At 40.3% G+C, this 19,276-nt stretch overlaps 1 protein-coding gene across 12 annotated transcripts in view; it reads right to left on the bottom strand.

Annotated features, from left to right (window-relative positions):
• Window positions 1-19,276, bottom strand: part of Nubpl (NUBP iron-sulfur cluster assembly factor, mitochondrial) — a 214,899-nt gene that overhangs the window by 119,453 nt on the left and 76,170 nt on the right. For all 12 annotated transcript variants that reach the window (XR_015621755.1, XM_087552646.1, XM_087552649.1 and 9 more), the window contains 2 exons: window positions 14,951-14,990; window positions 14,667-14,757 (listed from right to left, as the gene is read on the bottom strand). Coding sequence is in view for 11 of the 12 variants with exons in the window: in XM_087552646.1 (XP_087408772.1) it covers window positions 14,667-14,757; window positions 14,951-14,990 (131 nt within the window). In the remaining variant the exon portion in view is untranslated. The remainder of the gene's footprint in view (window positions 1-14,666; window positions 14,758-14,950; window positions 14,991-19,276) is intronic.

The following is a 19,276-nucleotide window of genomic DNA, read 5'->3' as shown; positions in this document are numbered from 1 at the left end:
ATAACAAAAGTTTCAACCAGATTATAAAAAGAAAACTCAATCATTTTAGTATCATTTTGTATTTCAGAAATTATGCAATTATGTTTTTATTTATTTAAGAGGAAATACAGGACTATTAAAACTTGAGATGTGCACTTTAGTTAAAAGCCCAGAGGCATACTATGGCCCCCTGGCTTAGTTACTTATTGTACCTTCTCTTGCCTCAGTTTCCTCATTTTTAAAATCAGTGTAGTACTATTAGAATTTGTGGGTTAAAAGAAATAGTATATGTAAATAAAATCAGGTTTGACACATACAAGTAGTTATTAATATGTATATTTTAGGAAGAATACATTTAATTTGATCTATTTAATTGATGCTTTCTATATTCAAGTAACACTTGAGATTTTGACTCTACCAATATACAAACTATAAAAACCTAATATTGGTTTACATGGCCACATAGGTAGGACATAAATACACAGGCACATGAGAGAAATAACAACAGTTAGGAAGATTTTTTAAAAGGTCATTTGCCATTTATTTTGTTGGATGACTTATAAACACCAGTGGCATTTGTAAAGCACCCATCAAACACCTATGAATGAAACAATACAGTTACTACTCTCTACTGTAATAAGAACACAACATTAGCAGTGTCTTGAAGGTTGATAGTAGGCAAAAGGATCTTTGGTTTCACAACTTTACTATTTACAGCAATAGTCTCAAAATCTGATTGAAGGAAGGTATAAAGCAATGAAGGAAGCTGTCTTTAAAAGTAATACTGACAGTCTTTCAAATGATTGACAACAGGAGAATTTGCTTTAGGAAAAAATAATATATCTGGCAGCCTTTGAGTAAGTGATAAGGGGGAAAATAACATTGGTAGTCGGGACATACACAAAGCAAGTTTCAACAGAAAGAAATAATAACAGAAAGAAAATTAAAATTACACCCTGCATACTATCTTACCACCATAAACTAAACTGGATTTCAACAATAAGTAAAAACAACAAAAAGATTACAAACTCATTGAAACTGAACAACTCTACCCAATGAAAAAATGGGTCAAGAACTGAATTAGAGACTTTTTAAAATTGAATGAAAATGAATATACAACATTCTCAAACTGATGGCACACATTACAAAGGTTCTAAGAGGCAACTTCACAGAACTAAATGCCTACACTAAAACATTGGGGGAGACCTCACACTTAACAGCACACCTGAAAGCTCTAGGACAAAAAAGAATAAATCACACTCAAAAGGAGAAGATGGCAAGAAATAATCAAACTCAGGGATGATATCAATAAAACAGAAACAAAAATATAAAGAATAAATGAATTAAAGAGCTGGTTCTTTAGACACTTAATAAGAGTGACTAACACCTATCCAAATTCACTAAAAGGTATGGAGAGATTATTCAAACTAACAAAATTAGAGATAGAAAGAAGGACATAACAACAGGCACTGAGGAAGTCCAAAAGAATCATAAGAGCAGACATTAAAAAACTATACTCCATCAAATTGGAAAGTCTAAAAGAAACAGATAATTTTCTCAATATATAACACTTAACAAAGTTAATTCAAGATCAGGCAAGCAATCTAAACAGACTAATAAGCCCTAGTGAAATAGAAGCAATCTATTAAAATTCTCACAAACAAAGAAGCTCAGGGCCAGATGGTTTTAGCACAGAATTCTACCAAACTTTCAAGGAAGAGTTAATGCCAATATTCCTCAAGTTACTCCACAAACTAGAAACAGAAAGAGCATTGACCAATTCATTTTATGAAGCCACAGTTACTCTGATACACAAACCTCATAAAGACTCAACCACAAAAGAAAATGGCAGATCAATTTCCCTTAAGAACATAGGTGCAAAAATAGTCAATAAAATACTTGCAAACCAAATCCAGGAACGCATCAAAAAGATCATCCGCCAATACTAAGTAGGCTTCATCCCAGAGATGCACAGATGGTTCAATATACAAAAATCAGTAGATGTGATCCACTGTATAAACAAACTGAAAAGGAAAAAAACCTCACATGATTATCTCACTAGATGTAGAAAAGGCCTTTGACAAAATCCAATCCTCCTCCATGATAAAAGTCCTGGGGAGATTAGATACAAGGGACATACCTCAACATAATAAAGGCAATTTACAGCAAGCCAATAGCTAACATCAACTTAAATTAAGAAAAACTCAAAGCAATTCCACTAAAATCAGGACTAAGACAAGGCTGTCCACTCTCTCCATATCTCTTCATTACAGTACTTGAAGTCTTAGCTAGAGCACTAAGACAACTGAGGGAGATGAGGGGATATAAATTGGGAAGGAAGACATCAAAGTAAGCTGGGCAAGGCAAGATGAGCAAGCCAGTTAGCAGACTTTCTCCATGGTCACTACTTTGGTTCTTGCCTCCCAGTTCCCAACTTTACCTCTGCCCTGGAATCCCTTGATAAGGGTCTGTGCTGTGAAACACTAAGAAAGATAAATCACGTCTTCCCCTGAGCTCTCCAAGCAACAGAAACCAAACTAAACAAGTGATAAAGATCAAAGTATCAGCATTCAAATAATCACCAGGAAAAGATACTGCATCTCATCACAGCTAAATAACCATGGTCTTAAGATGTCTCTACTTTCTGTAGCATCCAGGAAAAAAAGCTAAAATTAAAAGACATGGTAACAGTGACACTGAGACAATGTCATGATGTTATTTATTATAAAATTCACTCTAATTTCAGAAATATTAAAAATGGAAATCAATGTACCTGAAGAGTAACAATTTTAGTATCTGCCTAGGAAGAACAATTTTCGCCCTATGAAGCCCCATACCATAGCTCCTCAGAGCCTTCTTAGGATCTGTTCAAGACTCCATGCGGTTTGAGAAACTCCAGCAGGACTCAGACATCTGACTCTGATCCTGATCCTTCATCTGCACCCAGAGACAAGGTAAGCCTTTGCCTGTCCACCAGAGATCACAGCTCTGAGGTTTCCTAGAGGATCAGGAAGTAATCTTACATGACCTTCAAAAGGGCTTCTTCACTATCACTGCAGTAGACAAGACATAATTACTCCTGCCACACAGACTCAGTTAAAACCATCCCAAGTTATTCTTCAACATCTATACAAAAACAAAAAAAAAAGGATTGACTAAAAAAAGTGATGAATTCTTCTGGACATATCTAAGAGAAAAATGTTGTGTTATATAAAGGTTTTAGCAATTAGCTTTTTTTAAAATTGATTCATTTCTAAGGGAAATTATTTTAGCCTTACTTGTTTCTACTGCTAATGAATTACGATTATATTTTTCACCCTCCTTTGATCAGTATACTCCACTGGTGAAGCACAGTTTGTAACAACACTTAATTTTGTACTAATTTGACTGCTGGTCTTCATTAAATAAGAGACTGCCATTTTATCATTTCTCAAAAAAAAAAAAAAAAAAAAAGACAGTGAGACTCCCATTAGAGCTACAGTCATAACCCACCATACAAAATGGCTGTTCCTCGGCTTCTACGTCATTACTTTGCTCTGGTACATAAACAAGAAGGAAATGGGAAAGGTTTGCAGGTTGGCAATGGTAACTTCTATTTCAGGTATTTGTTGATTTTTTTTCTACACTCAGGCCTGGTATTGGACCACACTCTGTTGTGCTCTAATCTCTCTTACATAACTTACGTAGTTAGATATCAGGAACAACAATAACTGGAATCTGTTGTTAAAGTTTGTATCTTCGGATCTAAGAAAAACTGAAACGGGACAATGCTCTGATGTGAGTAAGGATGACTCTCCGTACTCACTTGGTGACAATAAAAGCCGATATGACGGGTGGGATGGCTAGTCCTGGTTGTCAGCTTGACTATGTCTGGAATGAAATGGAGAGTACACCTGTGGTCCAGATCTTGACACAAGCTTCTAACCATGAAAAGCTTAGGCACAGGCAAGGTAGTACATGCCTTTAATCCCAGGAGACTGAGGAAAGGAAATCTCTGAGTTCAAGGTCAGCCTGGGACAAAGCAAGTTCCAGATCCAGGTATGGTAGTACACTCCTTTAATCTGAGCCACACCTCCTGCTGGAGACCTCGGTAAGGACACTGGAAGAAGGAAGACTCAGTCTTCGCCTGCGTGCACTTGCCAGTACATCTGTTGGAACCCACTTAATCTTCAGACGAGAGCTTCTACAGAAGACCAGTGACTCACGGACTGAGCAACTACTAAGACTCTTGGAACTCCCATCCACAGCTGCCCATCGTTGGGTTAGTTAGACTACAGACTGTAAGTCATCACAATAAATTCCCTTAATATACTGTGATATTCCATAACTTCTGTGACTCTAGAGAGCCCTGACTAGTACAATGGGATAAAGCCCTGGCAGGCCCAGTGCCCCTCTCCTTAGGCAGCACCTGTGTTAACAATGGGGGAACAAAGCCTTACCCTGAGCTCACAGCCTGAGAAGGCCTACCAACAGCTCAGAACACATTTGCCACTGGAAGTTATTCCCAAGACAGGCAAATGCTTTGGGCCGGGAAGTGTGGAAGAGAACCAAGGTAAGAAACATAATATGGTAGTTAAAAGTTCTACAGAACAAGAATAAGAAAAAAGGTAAGAAGACCAAATTTGCCACCGAAGTCAATGTGAAGAAACAGCTACTGGCATAGCAAGTAGGGGGACAAAAGATGACACGCTAGTTTTAGTATGCAGGATAGTACAAGATCTGCAGAGACCTAAAGCCCAAGGAAATAATCATGGCCAAGAAGAGTAAAATACCTTCATCTGTAAAGGAGCCCACAGCGGGACTGATGTGAGGCCAACTGGGGGACATAGAGCTGCAGCCTGACTCAAGCACATGTAATCAGAATGATGGCACATGGCCTCCCCTGAGCTCCCAGGTCAGGGTGCTCCCAGTCCCACAAACTGCTCAGACTAACACTACACAGAAAGGAGTGACTCACGCAGCAAAGCAGTAACACTCCCTTTTCCCATCTGACTGCTTTGCTTTGTTTCTGTCACTTTATCACAAAAATTACCCTTCTAGCACTTCAGATTACTAAAGTAGTTTTACTAGGTAAAAAATGTCTCTACCCCTGCCTTAATGGGGTCAGAGACAGATGCAGATTGGTGAAGGAATGACAGATCTACTCTAATGCTTGAGCAATTTAGTATAAATGACTTAGAAACAGTCGGTGCCAGCCTAAAAACCTGCAGTAGCTCGTGGTCCTAGACTGGATCACATCAACATGCGGAAACAGCTGCAGCACAGTGCTCACGGCTCCATACAGAAGCAGGGTCATCACTGTGAGGTGAGGTCTCTCATGTAAGTCATCCAATAACTAACAGGGAGAAGGCATTTCAGTAGGAAGAAATAATAGCAATTAATATCATAGGCTGCTTCTAACTCCTCTGACAACCTGTTCTTTGGGAGCTGACCACCAGGTTTCTTCTCTGACATGAAATGTTAAATAAGACGTCAACATCTGCTGTCCTATAGCAACCCCGCCAGCCATGGTGCTCAACATACATGATAACTTGTTAAGTTCCAGCCTTAATTGTCTCAAGTAAAACATTGCCCAACAGTGGGTAAAGGGACCCAAATCCCAGTCTATGTAAATGTCATAAAAGTAGGTTTGTAACTAAAAGTTTCACTTTACAACTGTGATGCCCACAACCAGGTCTTGCGCATTCTTCCATTTACGGCAAGTAATCAACACGCAAACAGTGAATGTGAATGGCTGATGAGGACAAAGAGGCTTAGGACATAGGAAAAAATTACCTCGTATCAGCAAAATAAATAATTGCTTAAGAAATGAATGCATAATCTCTAAAAGAATACTCAAACCAGACTTCTTACTGGTAATATGCCTTTTAAAAATATCTCAAAGAAGCTGGCATGGTGATGAACACCTTTGATCCCGACACTCACAAGGCAGAGGCTGGCAGATCTCTGCGTTTAAGGCCAGCCTGTTCTACAGAATGAGTTACATGACAGTCAGAGCTATGTAGGGCTAAATAAACAAATAAATAACACAAAGAATGGCTTTATTCATAGTATATTTTTATAGTCTTCTTCTAATCTATACTTTTAAAATGGAAAGAAAAACTGGGCTCAGCATTAGCCTTAGACTACGTTTTCAAAGAAATCTAATAAGAATAATTGAGCTAGTCTATCTAGAAACCATGCTTCTTTTTTTTTTTTTAAAGATCTTATTCTTAAAGTACAAGTTTTAGGTGCCTGAAAGACTTCTTTATGTCCATCTGAATCAATATTCTTAATTCTTTTTTTGTTTGTTTTGGTTTGGGGGGAGTTACGTTTTTATTTTTAAAATCATCATATACATGTTAAAAGATAGCATACACATAGGACATATGTAAAAATATTTTTTGCAATTCTGCCACCTCCTTGTCCACACCCATCCCCCACATAGACCCGTGTAGCCTCTCCCCTCTCAGTCTCTTCCTCTTTCTTTCTTCCTTCTTTCTCTCTACCTTCCTCCCTCTCTCCCTCCCTCCTTTCTTTCTTTCTTCTTCCTTCCTTCCTTCCTACCTGAGGACTTAGTGTTCTGCCCGATACCGTGCTTGAATAAGAAGTAGTGTATCCAGTTGTAATGCTCGTATAGTAACAAGTGTTACTGAGGCATCTGTGAGATCACTTGCCACACTCCAGTTTCTGGGTGCTACACTATGACTCTTACTTCAGTAGCTCTACTCAGCTGGCGGAGCAGAGGACTGTAGTATTCTTGATTCTAAATGCTTCAGAGAGATCCATCAAATCACTTCTAATTATGATGGGCAGCTGATGAAATGTGAATATGGTCGGAACCAACTGACCGCAATGACACCCAGTGACTTCCCCTGCAAGTGAATGTGTCCCAGAGAACCTGTGCCCTGAAAGGCAATACATCTCTTGGTGTGCTTAGACATAACTAATAGTCCCCATCTAGCAGACTTGTCCTAAAATGTCATTTAGTATTGTATCTCTTTGCCTAATTGTCTAAGAACCTTTGAAAGTTACAGTATTACAAAGTATTTTATATTACTTATATGTCAAAAGAAGAAAACTGGATAATCTTCTTAGAACTGGCTGACCATGAATGATGACGACAAAGAAATTCATGCACTGCGGTGTGTCCTCCCTGCCTTTGTTGTAAGTCACAGCTATCACTACTGTCCATCAGAAAGAATGCTAGAACTTGACTCAGTTAAACGCAAATACTTACAACTACTAACCCTAAGCTGAACTCTGACAGAAGCCTCCCTGTAATCTGTGGGTATAATAATGAATGTGATAGAAAAAACAGCTGGCATCAACCAGATAATACATGCTTTTGCTATGTGGAATTCATACTGAAATAGTACTGCTAATAAAACTTTATATATTATTTCCACAAAACATTGATCTAATTACCTAATAAACCTCTATTCTTGCCAACATTAAATACAGAGAAGAACTTGGTTGTTAATTTAACACTGGGAAAAACAGGCCTATTATAGCTTTTTGTATAATCACTTACCATTTGCAAAACTATGTATCGAACTCATTTGGCCCTTCCCACGAGATGTACTTCGGGGAGTTCAAACATTTTCTTTTTTCATTTTATACCGGATTAAGCAGAGTTTAGCCCAACTCAAAGGAAAAATTCTTCAGCAAACCAAGGGCTGGGAGCATTCCTTATTGAAAAGTGAAATTCCATTGTCAGGGAAATCACTAATTCCAACTATCAAGGGGAAAAGTCTCGTTCCTATTGCAGGATCAGCTAAAATGAACCGCTTCTCTAGTTGCTAGGAAACAACCACTCATTATATGCCATTATCAGAGCCCTAGAGGAAAAAACTGGCATCTGCTCCACATTTGGGATATGAGAGTCTGAACCTCTGAAACTACTGCCAAAATCCGAGGCACTGAGTATGCACTGTGTCGAGGCTGGGGGGTGGGGAGGGTCCCCATCTAGAAGACTTGGAAGTCTTCCCTTCACCGCTTCTTTTACTAATGACTAAGATTATTTTTTTCCAGTACCCTACATTTCCAAACTTAAAGATTCGATGGAAAAGAAAAAAAAGACTTCCTCAGGAATCTTAACAGAGAAACTAAAAACCACTTGTTATTCATGGCATGAAAGACACTAAACTGTTCTACCTTTAAAGATTAAGATCAAAACAGAAAATAAGAGCATCGCAAACCTGAGGGGAAGAAGAGGAAACAGTAATAAACTCAGGACTGATATGGCATTCCAGCGTGTCTCTGCCTGGTTTTCTGCCTTTATATCCTGACATACTTTTCTGTTGTGGCTGGGAGCGCAGAGAGGCCTTCTACAGTAGATTAGGCTGCCTCTCTGTAGGCGAAGGCTCCCCACTTCCGGTCTTGGTGAAAAGAGACAGTCCATGGTTCTAAACAGTTTATTGCCATGGTGGAAAGTGGACAAGTAAAACCATACCCCCTTTCTGAGGATGGGTCTCAGATTAAATACCTTTTGCAGGGAGGAATGTCTGGGAAGGGAAGCTTATTGGCTAAGCCCTCCAGGCCTCTAGGTACTCATTAGGATGGAGAACCCTGTTTTGAGCCTATGTGACCTCTGGTCACATCTCTTTTATGTGGGAAGCATGGCATGTGTTCCAACTCAGGAGTCAGGCAGGGAGCTGGGAGTCGCCTAAGCCTTAGGTGTGTGCCCACTGGGTCTCCAGGTCTCGACCTGTTCTGCCTCACCAAACTTCCTGGCATGGTTTTATGTCCCACACTCTCTCAAACATACACCATATTTATTTGACAATCTTCTCCCTTCCTTTTAACAGATGAGATTCCAAGAAGATCGGGTGAACACATACAGATATTCTACTAGATATTAGCAAGTTGAAACTTCCAGTCCTATCACTTGTGCACTCTGAGAAATTAAGATATCCTCAGAAGCTAATGTAAACTGGTTAAGTAGCTGACAAACGATCCTTCACTACATTAGAATGATGCTAACAGGGTGCTACCACACAGTAACTCTTCCTACCTCCTATTCATGGTCAGGGCATTGCAGTGACTCTTGGCTGCATATGAACTAAATAATAGTCCTTGGTATAACATTGAATTTGCTCTTCCAATCTCTTTCCTGTTCCCATATTAACAGGGCCACTTCCTACGAAGGCTGCAAGATATAGAAAAAAATTATAGGAAACGTATTTAAATATCAGATTCCTCTTAAAAGTGTGTTATGGACATGTGCTAAATTATCCCTTATATCCTAGTATTCAAACTACCTGAGTATCCCAGTTATCCAGCAACTTGGCTCCTACTCTACTGTGTGATGCCTTGATCCTTGACTCTTTTCTCTGTGTATCAGACCTGACTTTCCTCACATAACCTCACTTCCAAATTCTATTTCATTTATATAATAAAATAACATTTTTAAAATTAGCCTCAGATTTCTAATGTCCTTACTTCTCTAAACACAGCCTGATATAGCTGTCTCCTGAGAGGCTCAGTCAGAGCATGACAAATACAGAGGCAGATGCTTGCAGCCAACCATTGAACTGAGAACAGGATTCCCACTGGAGGAGTTAGAGAAAGGATTGAAAGAGCTGAAAGGGCCCAACCGCATAAGAACAACAATGCCAACCAACCAGAGCTCCCAGGGACTAAACCACCACCCAAAGACTATACATGGACTGACCCATAGCTCCAGCTGCATATATAATAGAGCATGGCCTTGTTGGGCACCAATGGAAGAAGAACCCCTTGGTCCTGCCAAGGGTCAACCCTCCCAGTGTAAGGGAATGTCAGAGCAGGGAGGCAGGAAGGGGTGAGTAGATAGGTGGGGGAACACCCTAGTAGAAGGGGGGGGCTCATGGACTGGAAACCGTAAGGGGATAACATTTGAATTTGGTAATAAAAAAAAAAGAAAAAGGAAAGAAATGAGTGGAATTGGGGTGGCTGGTGTGAAATTTACAAAAATCCACAAAAATAACATTAAATACATATATAAAATGAAATTGATGTTTCATGGTCGGGGGTATGGCTCAATAAGATTGCTTAACACATTCTGAGTTTGATCCAGGATTGAGAGGTAGAGTTAAAACGAAAAGAAATGTTTTAAGTTACATGAGAACTATATCAGTTAGAACAATGAAACAGCTCACAAGAATGGCTTAGGAAGAAGGTTTACTCAGGCTTACATGTCTAGGGTACACCCCACTGTAGGCTCACATGTCTAGGGTATGCCCCACTGTGTGCTCACATGTCTAGGGTATGCCCCACTGTGTGTTCATATGTCTAAGGTACACCCCCACTGTGGGCTCACATGTCTAGGGTACACCCCACTGTGTGCTCACATGTCTAGGGTACACCCCACTGTGTGCTCACATATCTAGGGTACACCCCACTGTGGGCTCACACCCCACTGTGGTAGGAGGTCATGGGAGCATGAGCTTTAAGCAGTCAATCTCACTGAAACCACAGTCGGGAAGTAGAAAAGGATGAACGTGCTCAGTCCACCTGCCCTGCTCTGTCAGTCTGGGCCCCCAGCATGTATTATGATGCTGCCCATGTTTAGTGTGAATCTTCCCACCTCAGCCTAATCCACAGAGTACCTCGCAAACACACTCAAACCTGCCTTGGCAGTCAGTATTGACCATGGCAATGCAGTCACAGGATTGTCAGAATCAGGCAAACTTCAAAATGACAAGTTTGCCAGAGACAGGAAAAAGAATTCAAAACAATAAATAGGTCAGTTCACAAAGAAGGTGTGACAATTCTAAACATGTGTGTGTAATAATGGAGCTTTCAAATATGTATAGTAAAATCTAAACCTCCTTTCACTTACAAAATTATAGAATGACAAGACAAAAAGTATCAACAGACATCAACAACACTGCCAATAACTCTAATCTAAATGAAAACTACAGAACATGGCCATGGTTACTTTAAAGTACACCCTACACATCCAAAGTACCTGCTACAGTCCTATAAGACACATTCTCTACCCAAAGAATATAATGAAGATCTCAGAGACCCTACAGTGCTGAGAAGCTGATTATACCTCATACATCCAGAGAGAACAGGAGGAAATGGATTAGAAATTGAAAGACCCCCGGAGCGGGGAGACCCTCAGTCAAGTCTCGGGATGACAGGACCCCCCAAGAACTCACACAAGACCATCCTTGCTATAATCACACGAGGTTTATTGATAGGAACCAGTGCACTGGGGTCGAGACTCGTATCCCACGCAGGGGGACAGGAGTTTGACGCCTTCTCCAGTAGGAGGAGGGATATTTAAAGGAAGAAGCCACAACCCAAGAGGGCAGGGATGGTGTCATGTGAAAAATCACAAGGAGAAGCTTCCAATCTCTCAAGATTGCTTAACTTTATGGTCCGCTAGTTCCTAGGAGAAGCTTCCTTTTATCTTTACTAGGTTGGGATCACCATTCTAAGGGCCTTATCTTAAACCCTTTTATTTGGATCCTTTTACTTACAGGCAGGGTCTAGAATCTGAGGTATTTAGGGCTTCTTAGAGGTGAGATAGCATTTCTAAACTTCTGACTTTTGGGCTGCATTTTTTATTCTTTCAAAATGAATTTGAACTGATTAACAATGAAAACCTGAAGAAAAATCACAATTTGTAGAACTCTAAGCAAATCCTAGAGATAAAAGTACTATGCTTTTTTTTGTTGTTTGGGGTGGGGAGGGGAGTGTGCGTGTGTGGGTGTGTGTGCATGTGTGCGTTTGTTTTATTTGGGGAGGGGATTGCAAGGACAAAAGGCAGATATGAGGAAACGGAGATAGTGAGTGAGACTGAGGATGTGATATGAAACTCACAAAATAATCAATAAAAAGGTTTTTGTTGTTGTTGTTGTTTTTCTTTTCTTTTTTCTGGAGCTGGGGACTGAACCCAGGGCCTTGCGCTTGCTAGGCAAGGGCTCTACCACTGAGCTAAATCCCCAACCCCAAAAAGTTTTTTTTTAAGTAGATTTCCCACTCAAAAAAAAAAAAAAGTAGATCCTTAATTACTTGTATTTTAAAGAGAATAAATCTCCAGGGGGCTGGAGAGATGGTGGCTAAGAATGCTTACTGCTCTTGCAAAGGACCTGGGTTTAATTTCCTGTGCTCACACTGCGGCTCACAACCACCTGCAACTCCAATTGCAGAGCATCGGATACCCTCTGTGGTTCGGATACCCTCTGGGGTTCAGAGACCCTCTGTGGTTCGGAGACCCTCTGTGGTTCGGAGACCCTCTGTGGTTCGGAGACCCTCTGTGGTTCGGAGACCCTCTGGGGTTCGGAGACCCTCTGGGGTTCGGATACCCTCTGGGGTTCAGAGACCCTCTGTGGTTCGGACACCCTCTGTGGTTCGGAGACCTTCTGTGGTTCAGAGACCCTCTGGGGTTCAGAGACCCTCTGTGGTTCGCCCTGGAGTTATCTGTATTTTGATGCTAATTCTGCTGCCACAAGGACAGGTGCATAGTCACTACTCAGGACTCACATGACTCCACCAGAACCTTCTCCCCATTTAATTTGTAAAATACAGGTGAGGGCAGGTACGGGATAAAAGGAGGCCTGTCACTGGATGAGAAGGAAGGATGGGCGAGAGAAAAGTTTGAAGGAAGAGGAGGCGACTGGAACAGAAAGAGGGAGAGAGAGAAGGGACAGGGAGAGTGACCAATATACAACATGGAAGGTGACGATAAGATTCCAGGTTGCTATTAATATTCTGAAGGGGTGGATGTGTACTGGGCTTTGTATGTTTAGGTGGGCAATTATATCTTATCAATTGGGTCAAAGGTTATTGTGTTGTGTGGTTTTTTATGTGGAGAATTGAGTTTGGGAGAGTGTGTGGCGGCAGAGGGGCCAATGGGATGTGTGTTTCTGGCATGGAATCCTGCCTTGGGAACTAGATGGGTAGAGAGATTGCTGCCAGGCTCAGAGAGGGGCCTTTGGCAGTGTGATATGGGACGGAGCAGAGCGGGTGAGAAGCTTTGCTGACTGAGAATTAAGATATCCAGCAGATATCTTGGGACACTGCGGTGTCAGACTTAGAGCAGGCAACATCTTTGTCTTTTTTTTTTATATTTTTACAACAATAACCCTCTTCTGGCCTGTGTAGACTCCTATACATACATGATGCACATAAATTCATACAAGTTCATACCTGTATACAAAATTTTAAAAACGAATCCTTAAAACCCAGTGACCTAAGTTTCTACTTTAAGATGCTAGAAAAAGAACCATAAATTAAGCCTCGATAATCAAAAGCAGGAGAATGATGAACAGCCAGAAAGTCATACAACAGTGCACATAGAATACAGAATATTTGAAGCACAGAGTATGAGCAAATCACTATTTAGAAATAGAGAAGTTATTGCCACATGTTATAGCCAACTTAAAATATAACAAAGGAGTTCATGATCAAATTTCCCACATAATACAACTTGCTTCTTTTCCCCAAACCCTTTAAAGATTTCTAAACTGAGCTTTTTGCCAAAAGGTGAGGATGAGTAAACTCAGCTGACCGAAGCGCTCAGATAGTGACTGCCTTAGGTCTCACCTGTACAGGGCAGGAGACTGACTGTGTTTTCTTTATTCTCTCGATAGATAGGTAGATAGATAGGTAGATAGATAGGTAGATAGATAGATAGATAGATAGATAGATAGATAGATAGATAGATAGGTAGATAGATAGGTAGATAGAGATAGATAGAGATAGATAGATAGATAGATAGATAGATAGATAGATAGATAGATAGATAGAGATAGATATATCAGCAATATGTATATGTTATAAATATCAGCAATAGAGAAAAGACAGGTTAGGACCAAGCACAGAGGATCGGTGAGGAGGGGCATTGAGTCACATGACTATAACAACAACAGGATCTGGATGGAAAGAAGAGGAAATGCAGCCAAAGGCTTAACATTGGAACAGTACAAGGACTCTGATTCACTAACACAAGCACTGGAAAGACAAAGATGTTATAGTGAAAAAAGAATCTCAGAGATCATGGCCTATTCATTAGTTGCACAATTATCTGACAATAACAATGGAAATATTTGTCATTATAGTAAACAAGCCATAGCATGACACCAGAGCCAATGCAGAGTCCAAACACATAAAAGGTAACTGTAACTGGTGACAGATTCGATAGTTACCTAAAATAAGACTATAACCTTTCACCCACAGAGACAAAGTAGTTTATTCTAAGCAAACTACAAATGAAATATAGTCTACCTGGTAAATTTAAGTTATGTGATATCCTTTGATAGGAATGAAGTTGACTGAACATGTAATAAATATACACCTGCAGAATTGCATGCTGTAAAAATAATAATAAACACGCTTGTTGTAAAAGAGTTTACATAACAAGAACTATCAAGGCTCTATATATATTCATCTACAACTGAATAATTTCTACACGGTCCTGATAATTCATAACTAACTACTGCATAATTAACCATGAGTCTAAAAAGACAGGAAAATAGACTACAACAGACTCAGAAGACATACAGAGAAGACAACAGATTGCTACAGCAAGATGCGGCAGGAAGGCTAAGGAGGCAAAGTCTAGCCTCTGTAAGACGTCAGTCAGCACACATTCCACATATCAGGTTCCTCTGTCAGATATGCTGACCATAAATTTTAACAATTCTTACATCAGCAAATGCATCAACTGCATCCTTGGCAAAGTAAAATAATATTGAATGCTTCTTTCTTACCTGTCTCAGTAGCTTCTCAATGGCTGACATTACCATAAGGCCTCTCCAAACAAGTGGTGCAGTCTCTTCAACCAAAAAGCCCATCGACATACTGCAACAGTAATACAGAAGTGTAACTCTTGTACAAGTTAACAGTATTCTTTTCAAAGTAAAAACTTTTTTTTTTTTTGGTTCTTTTTTTCGGAGCTGGGGACTGAACCCAGGGCCTTGCGCTTCCTAGGCAAGCGCTCTACCACTGAGCTAAATCCCCAACCCCAAGTAAAAACTTTTAAAAATATACTCACCAAGCAATACCATAATTCAAAAGAGGCCTCATTAGGTTATCTGGAGTAAGACGGAAAGATCTCTGTTAGAAGACATTGACATTGCACATAAGCACTTTCTTCACTTTATACACATGTGCTTTGTAGAACAGTTAATCTGGGCTAACTTACGTATGCGTTGCTGCTTACATTTATTATTTCTTTGTAGCTAGAACACTTAAGTCTACTTTCAGCAATTTTGATGTACATAATAATATTGTACAATAAATTACTGAACTGTGCCCCTGCCTAAATGGTACGACGTGTCCTTTGATAAGAAACCATGTACTCTTGGATTAAAATCATTTCTGTTCTTATTCTCCCTGGTAAGGATTAATCTTCTTGCCACTTGCCTGGTTAGAATCACCTTGGAAACTGCTCTGACTGTGTCTAGAAGGGTGTTTCCATGGAAGCTTAAGGACAATGGAAGACCCACCCTGAATGTAGGCTGCACTAAGCCCTGTGCAAAGGTCCTGGCTGGATAAAAAGGAGCAAGAAGAGACCTCTAACATCCATTGCTGCACTGTGGTCAGTCACATCGCAATCCTGTTGTCACACTGTCTCTACCCCAAGGAACTAAATCTCCTCACACCAGGCCCAAAGAAACCTCTCCTCCTGTGAATTGCTTTTTGTCAGGTATTCTGTAACAAGAATACGAAAAATTACTAATACAATCCTCCTTTCAAAAAGTATTAGGACTTCATCTCTCTCTGACATCAAACTTCCCTGACAGGTCTTGTCCTACTACATGCATTGTGCCAGGCCTTAGCCCAGAGAATCCATCTGACCCTACCATCCACGTGCCCACCCCAGTGCCTGGTTCTCTCCCAGGTCCCACATCCACTTCAGGCAGTACCACTCCCAATCTCCAAGTTTTGGCCAGAACACACATTATCTTCAACCTCCAGACTTCGGCTAGGATCCACAACCTGCTACCAGCAGAGATGCAATCCTACCACCTGACTTCATCCCTCCTCTGCCAATCCAGCCTCCAGGCTCAGTCATCTTACAATGGGACCCAGCCCAGGAAGCCCATCAATTCCTACCCAGTGTGAACACTGTCCAATCCTCAGATGTAGGATGCATGCCACATCTCATGCCCTGGCCTACTCTGGTCAGCACAGGAAGCTGTCCCAGTGTTCTATAACTGGAGCACATCCTTTATACCAGACTAGTCCCTTGTATCCACTGGACTTTATCACACCCACACCATATCCAACCATAGGGCCTATCCTGAACTATAAACCCTGGGCTCTATCCCAGTCTGCTGTGTTACTTTCAGACACAGAACTAACAAAAACAGTCCATATGCCTAGGTCTCAGTTCAAAAGCATAAACAACGCAAGGCCCTGGGTTCGGTCCCCAGCTCCGAAAAAAAAAAAAAGAACCAAAAAAAAAAAAAGCATAAACAATATGAAATCAAGATCAAGCACAATCAAGTTCAAGTAGCCCCCAAAAATATCCACCACTCCTACAGAAATGTTCTGCAATAAGAATGCTTAAAATACAGAATTTAAAAGAACAGAGACATCATCAAAGAGTTCAAAACATTTAAAGAAGATACAAAGAAACAGCTCAACAAATTTAAAAAGAATAAACTTTTTTAAATACCTATGTGAATGATGACCAAGACAAACCTAAGACTGCATGAAATATGCATAAAATTCAGAATTTGAAAACTCAATTTGAAAATTTCAATGTAAGACAGAAATACTGAAAAGAGCTCAAGCAGAGATGTAAATGGAATTTAAAACACAATAACCCAATAAGAAGACTCAAGGGAAAGCTTAACAAGTAAAATGGATCACATAGAAGTTAAAACAACCAGGACTCAAAACTAAAACAGTAATCAGAACACACAAAGAATAAATTTTTTTTAAGCAATGAAAAGGAACATGCAGGAATGTGGGCCACAATGAAAAGATCAGATCCTCACATTACAGGCAGAGCAGAGAGAAAAGAATCCCAAGTCAATGGCGTAGACCAGAAGTTCAACAAGACCAAGGAAGAAAGCCACTAAACTAAGGAAAGACATACCATACAAATACAAGAACATGAGAACACCAGATAGACAAGACAAGAAACTGCCCACAGTATATCACAGTTAAAAACTAAGTATACATAACCAAGAAAGAGTACCAAATGCTGCAAGGGGGGAAATACAAGTCACACAGAGAGAAAAACCCGTCCGTCAGTATAACAGCTAATTTCTCAATGGGAACTTCGAAGATCACAATTACCAATCTACCTATTTTAACAAGTAAAACTATATGCCATGGTTAAAGGGCAAAGAAAAACCTTCCAAGATACAAACAGCATATAAAAAACTTATATCTACCAAACCCTTTGCTCTGAATACCCTATTTTCTCCAATTTATAGGTAAACCGGACAAAAAAATGAATAGAGAAACATCGATATTAAGTAAATACCATCCTTAATTGTTCAGGAGTATTCTAGCTATCTTGAGGGTTTTTTGTTTTTCATAGGAAGTTAAGAATTATCCTTCGAAGGTCTGTAAAGAATTGTGTTTTAATAAAAGAAATGCTGGAGGCGTCAGTATCCCTGACTTTAAGCTGTACTGCAGAGCTATGGTAGTGAAAAGAAACACGTAGTACCGTCATAAAAACAAACACACTGATGAATGAAATCAATGAAGACCCAGACACTCAAACAGATATGGACACCTTGCTTTTGATAAAGAATCCAAAACTGCACAATGGACAAAAGAAAGGATCTTCAACAGATGGTGCTGGTCAGATGGACGTCTGCATGTAAAAGAATGCAGATAGATCCAGATTTATCACCTGCACACACTTAAGTCCAAATGCATAAAGGACCTCAGAATAAAACCAGACAACCTGAACCTGACAGGAAAGAAAGACGGAAACAACCTTGAACATACTGTCACAGGAGACAACTTTCTAAACAGAACACCTGTAGCACAGCCACAAGATCAACAATTAATAAATGGGTTGTCATAAAACTGAAAAACTTCTATTAGTCGAAGAACAACATCAATCAGACAAAAATGAAGCCTATGGAATAGGAAAAGATTTTTACCACCTCCATATCTGATACAGGTCTAATGTCCAAAATATATAAAGAACTTAAAAACTGGGTACTAAAAAACCAAATAATCCAATTTAAAAATGAGGTACAGATCCAAGTGGAATTACTAATGGAAAAACTCCAATGACTAAAACATACTTAACAAAATGTTCAGTATCTTTAGCCATCAGGGAAATGCAAACCAAACCTTAACTGGAATTCCATCGTATACCTGTAAGAGTGGCTAACATCAAAGAACACAAATGACAGCTCACACTGGCAGGGCTGCAGAGCAAGGGGAACACTCCTCCACGGCTGCGGGAGTGCCGACTAGTACAACCACCATGGAAATCAATGTGGTGGTTCCTCAGAACACTGGAAATCCATCTACTTCCATCAATTTACTTCAAACCACTCCTGTGCAAACACTCAAATGACGCTCCATCCCACCACAGAGACACTTGCTCAACTACGTTTGTAATGACTTTATTCATAACAGGCAGAAACTGGAAACAACTTAGATATCCCCAACACAATGGAGTATTTACTCTGTGGTAAAGGGGGGAAAAAGACATCACAAAATTTGCAGGCAAAACGGATGGAACTAAAATTAAATGTATTTACTTACAAGTGGATATTAGCTATTAAGTAAATGATACCAAGCTATATCACAGGCACAAACTGGTTAGGGGAATGCATAAACCTCCCTAGAAAGGGGAAACAGAACACATTTTGTTGGTGGACTTGGAAGGATGGAGACAGAGTAGGAAGGATCAGGTTGGTGGGAGAAAGATATGGAGAGAGTACAGGGAAGGACGGCTGGAATTGGGGAGCGTGTGGGCACAGGGTGAGGGGTCTGGTGCAGTGGGAGCTTCCTGGAATCTAGGAGGGTGACCCTAATGAGGACTCCCAGTAATAGAAGACACAGAGTCTGAAGCAGCCATTTGTGCAGCAAGGCAAAGCTTCCTTCCAGTGGTGAGGCTGGGCTGCATTTCACAGAATTGTGAGCCAACTGGAGATCCCTAAACAACCAAGGCTGATGCTAGGACAGAAGGTCACTCTGAAAACTGACAGCAGGGCCCAATGCCAAAGACAACACCCACACAGCTCATGGAGCACAGAGAGATCAAGCTGTTGTGGGCTTGGAGCCTTCACTCTGACATTCTAGTCTATTTGGTGTACTCTGCAGGCTATGAAAAGAGAAACCTGGACACCAACACCCACACAAAACCATCCACTTACAGCCTTTCCCGCCTGCA

The sequence above is a fragment of the Rattus norvegicus genome, chromosome 6, assembly GCF_021556685.1.
Source record: "Rattus norvegicus strain SHRSP/BbbUtx chromosome 6, alternate assembly SHRSP_T2T, whole genome shotgun sequence".
NCBI classification, from domain to species: Eukaryota; Metazoa; Chordata; class Mammalia; order Rodentia; family Muridae; genus Rattus; species Rattus norvegicus.
Note: the sequence above shows the minus strand (reverse complement) of the source record. Positions and strands in the feature narration are given on the sequence as shown.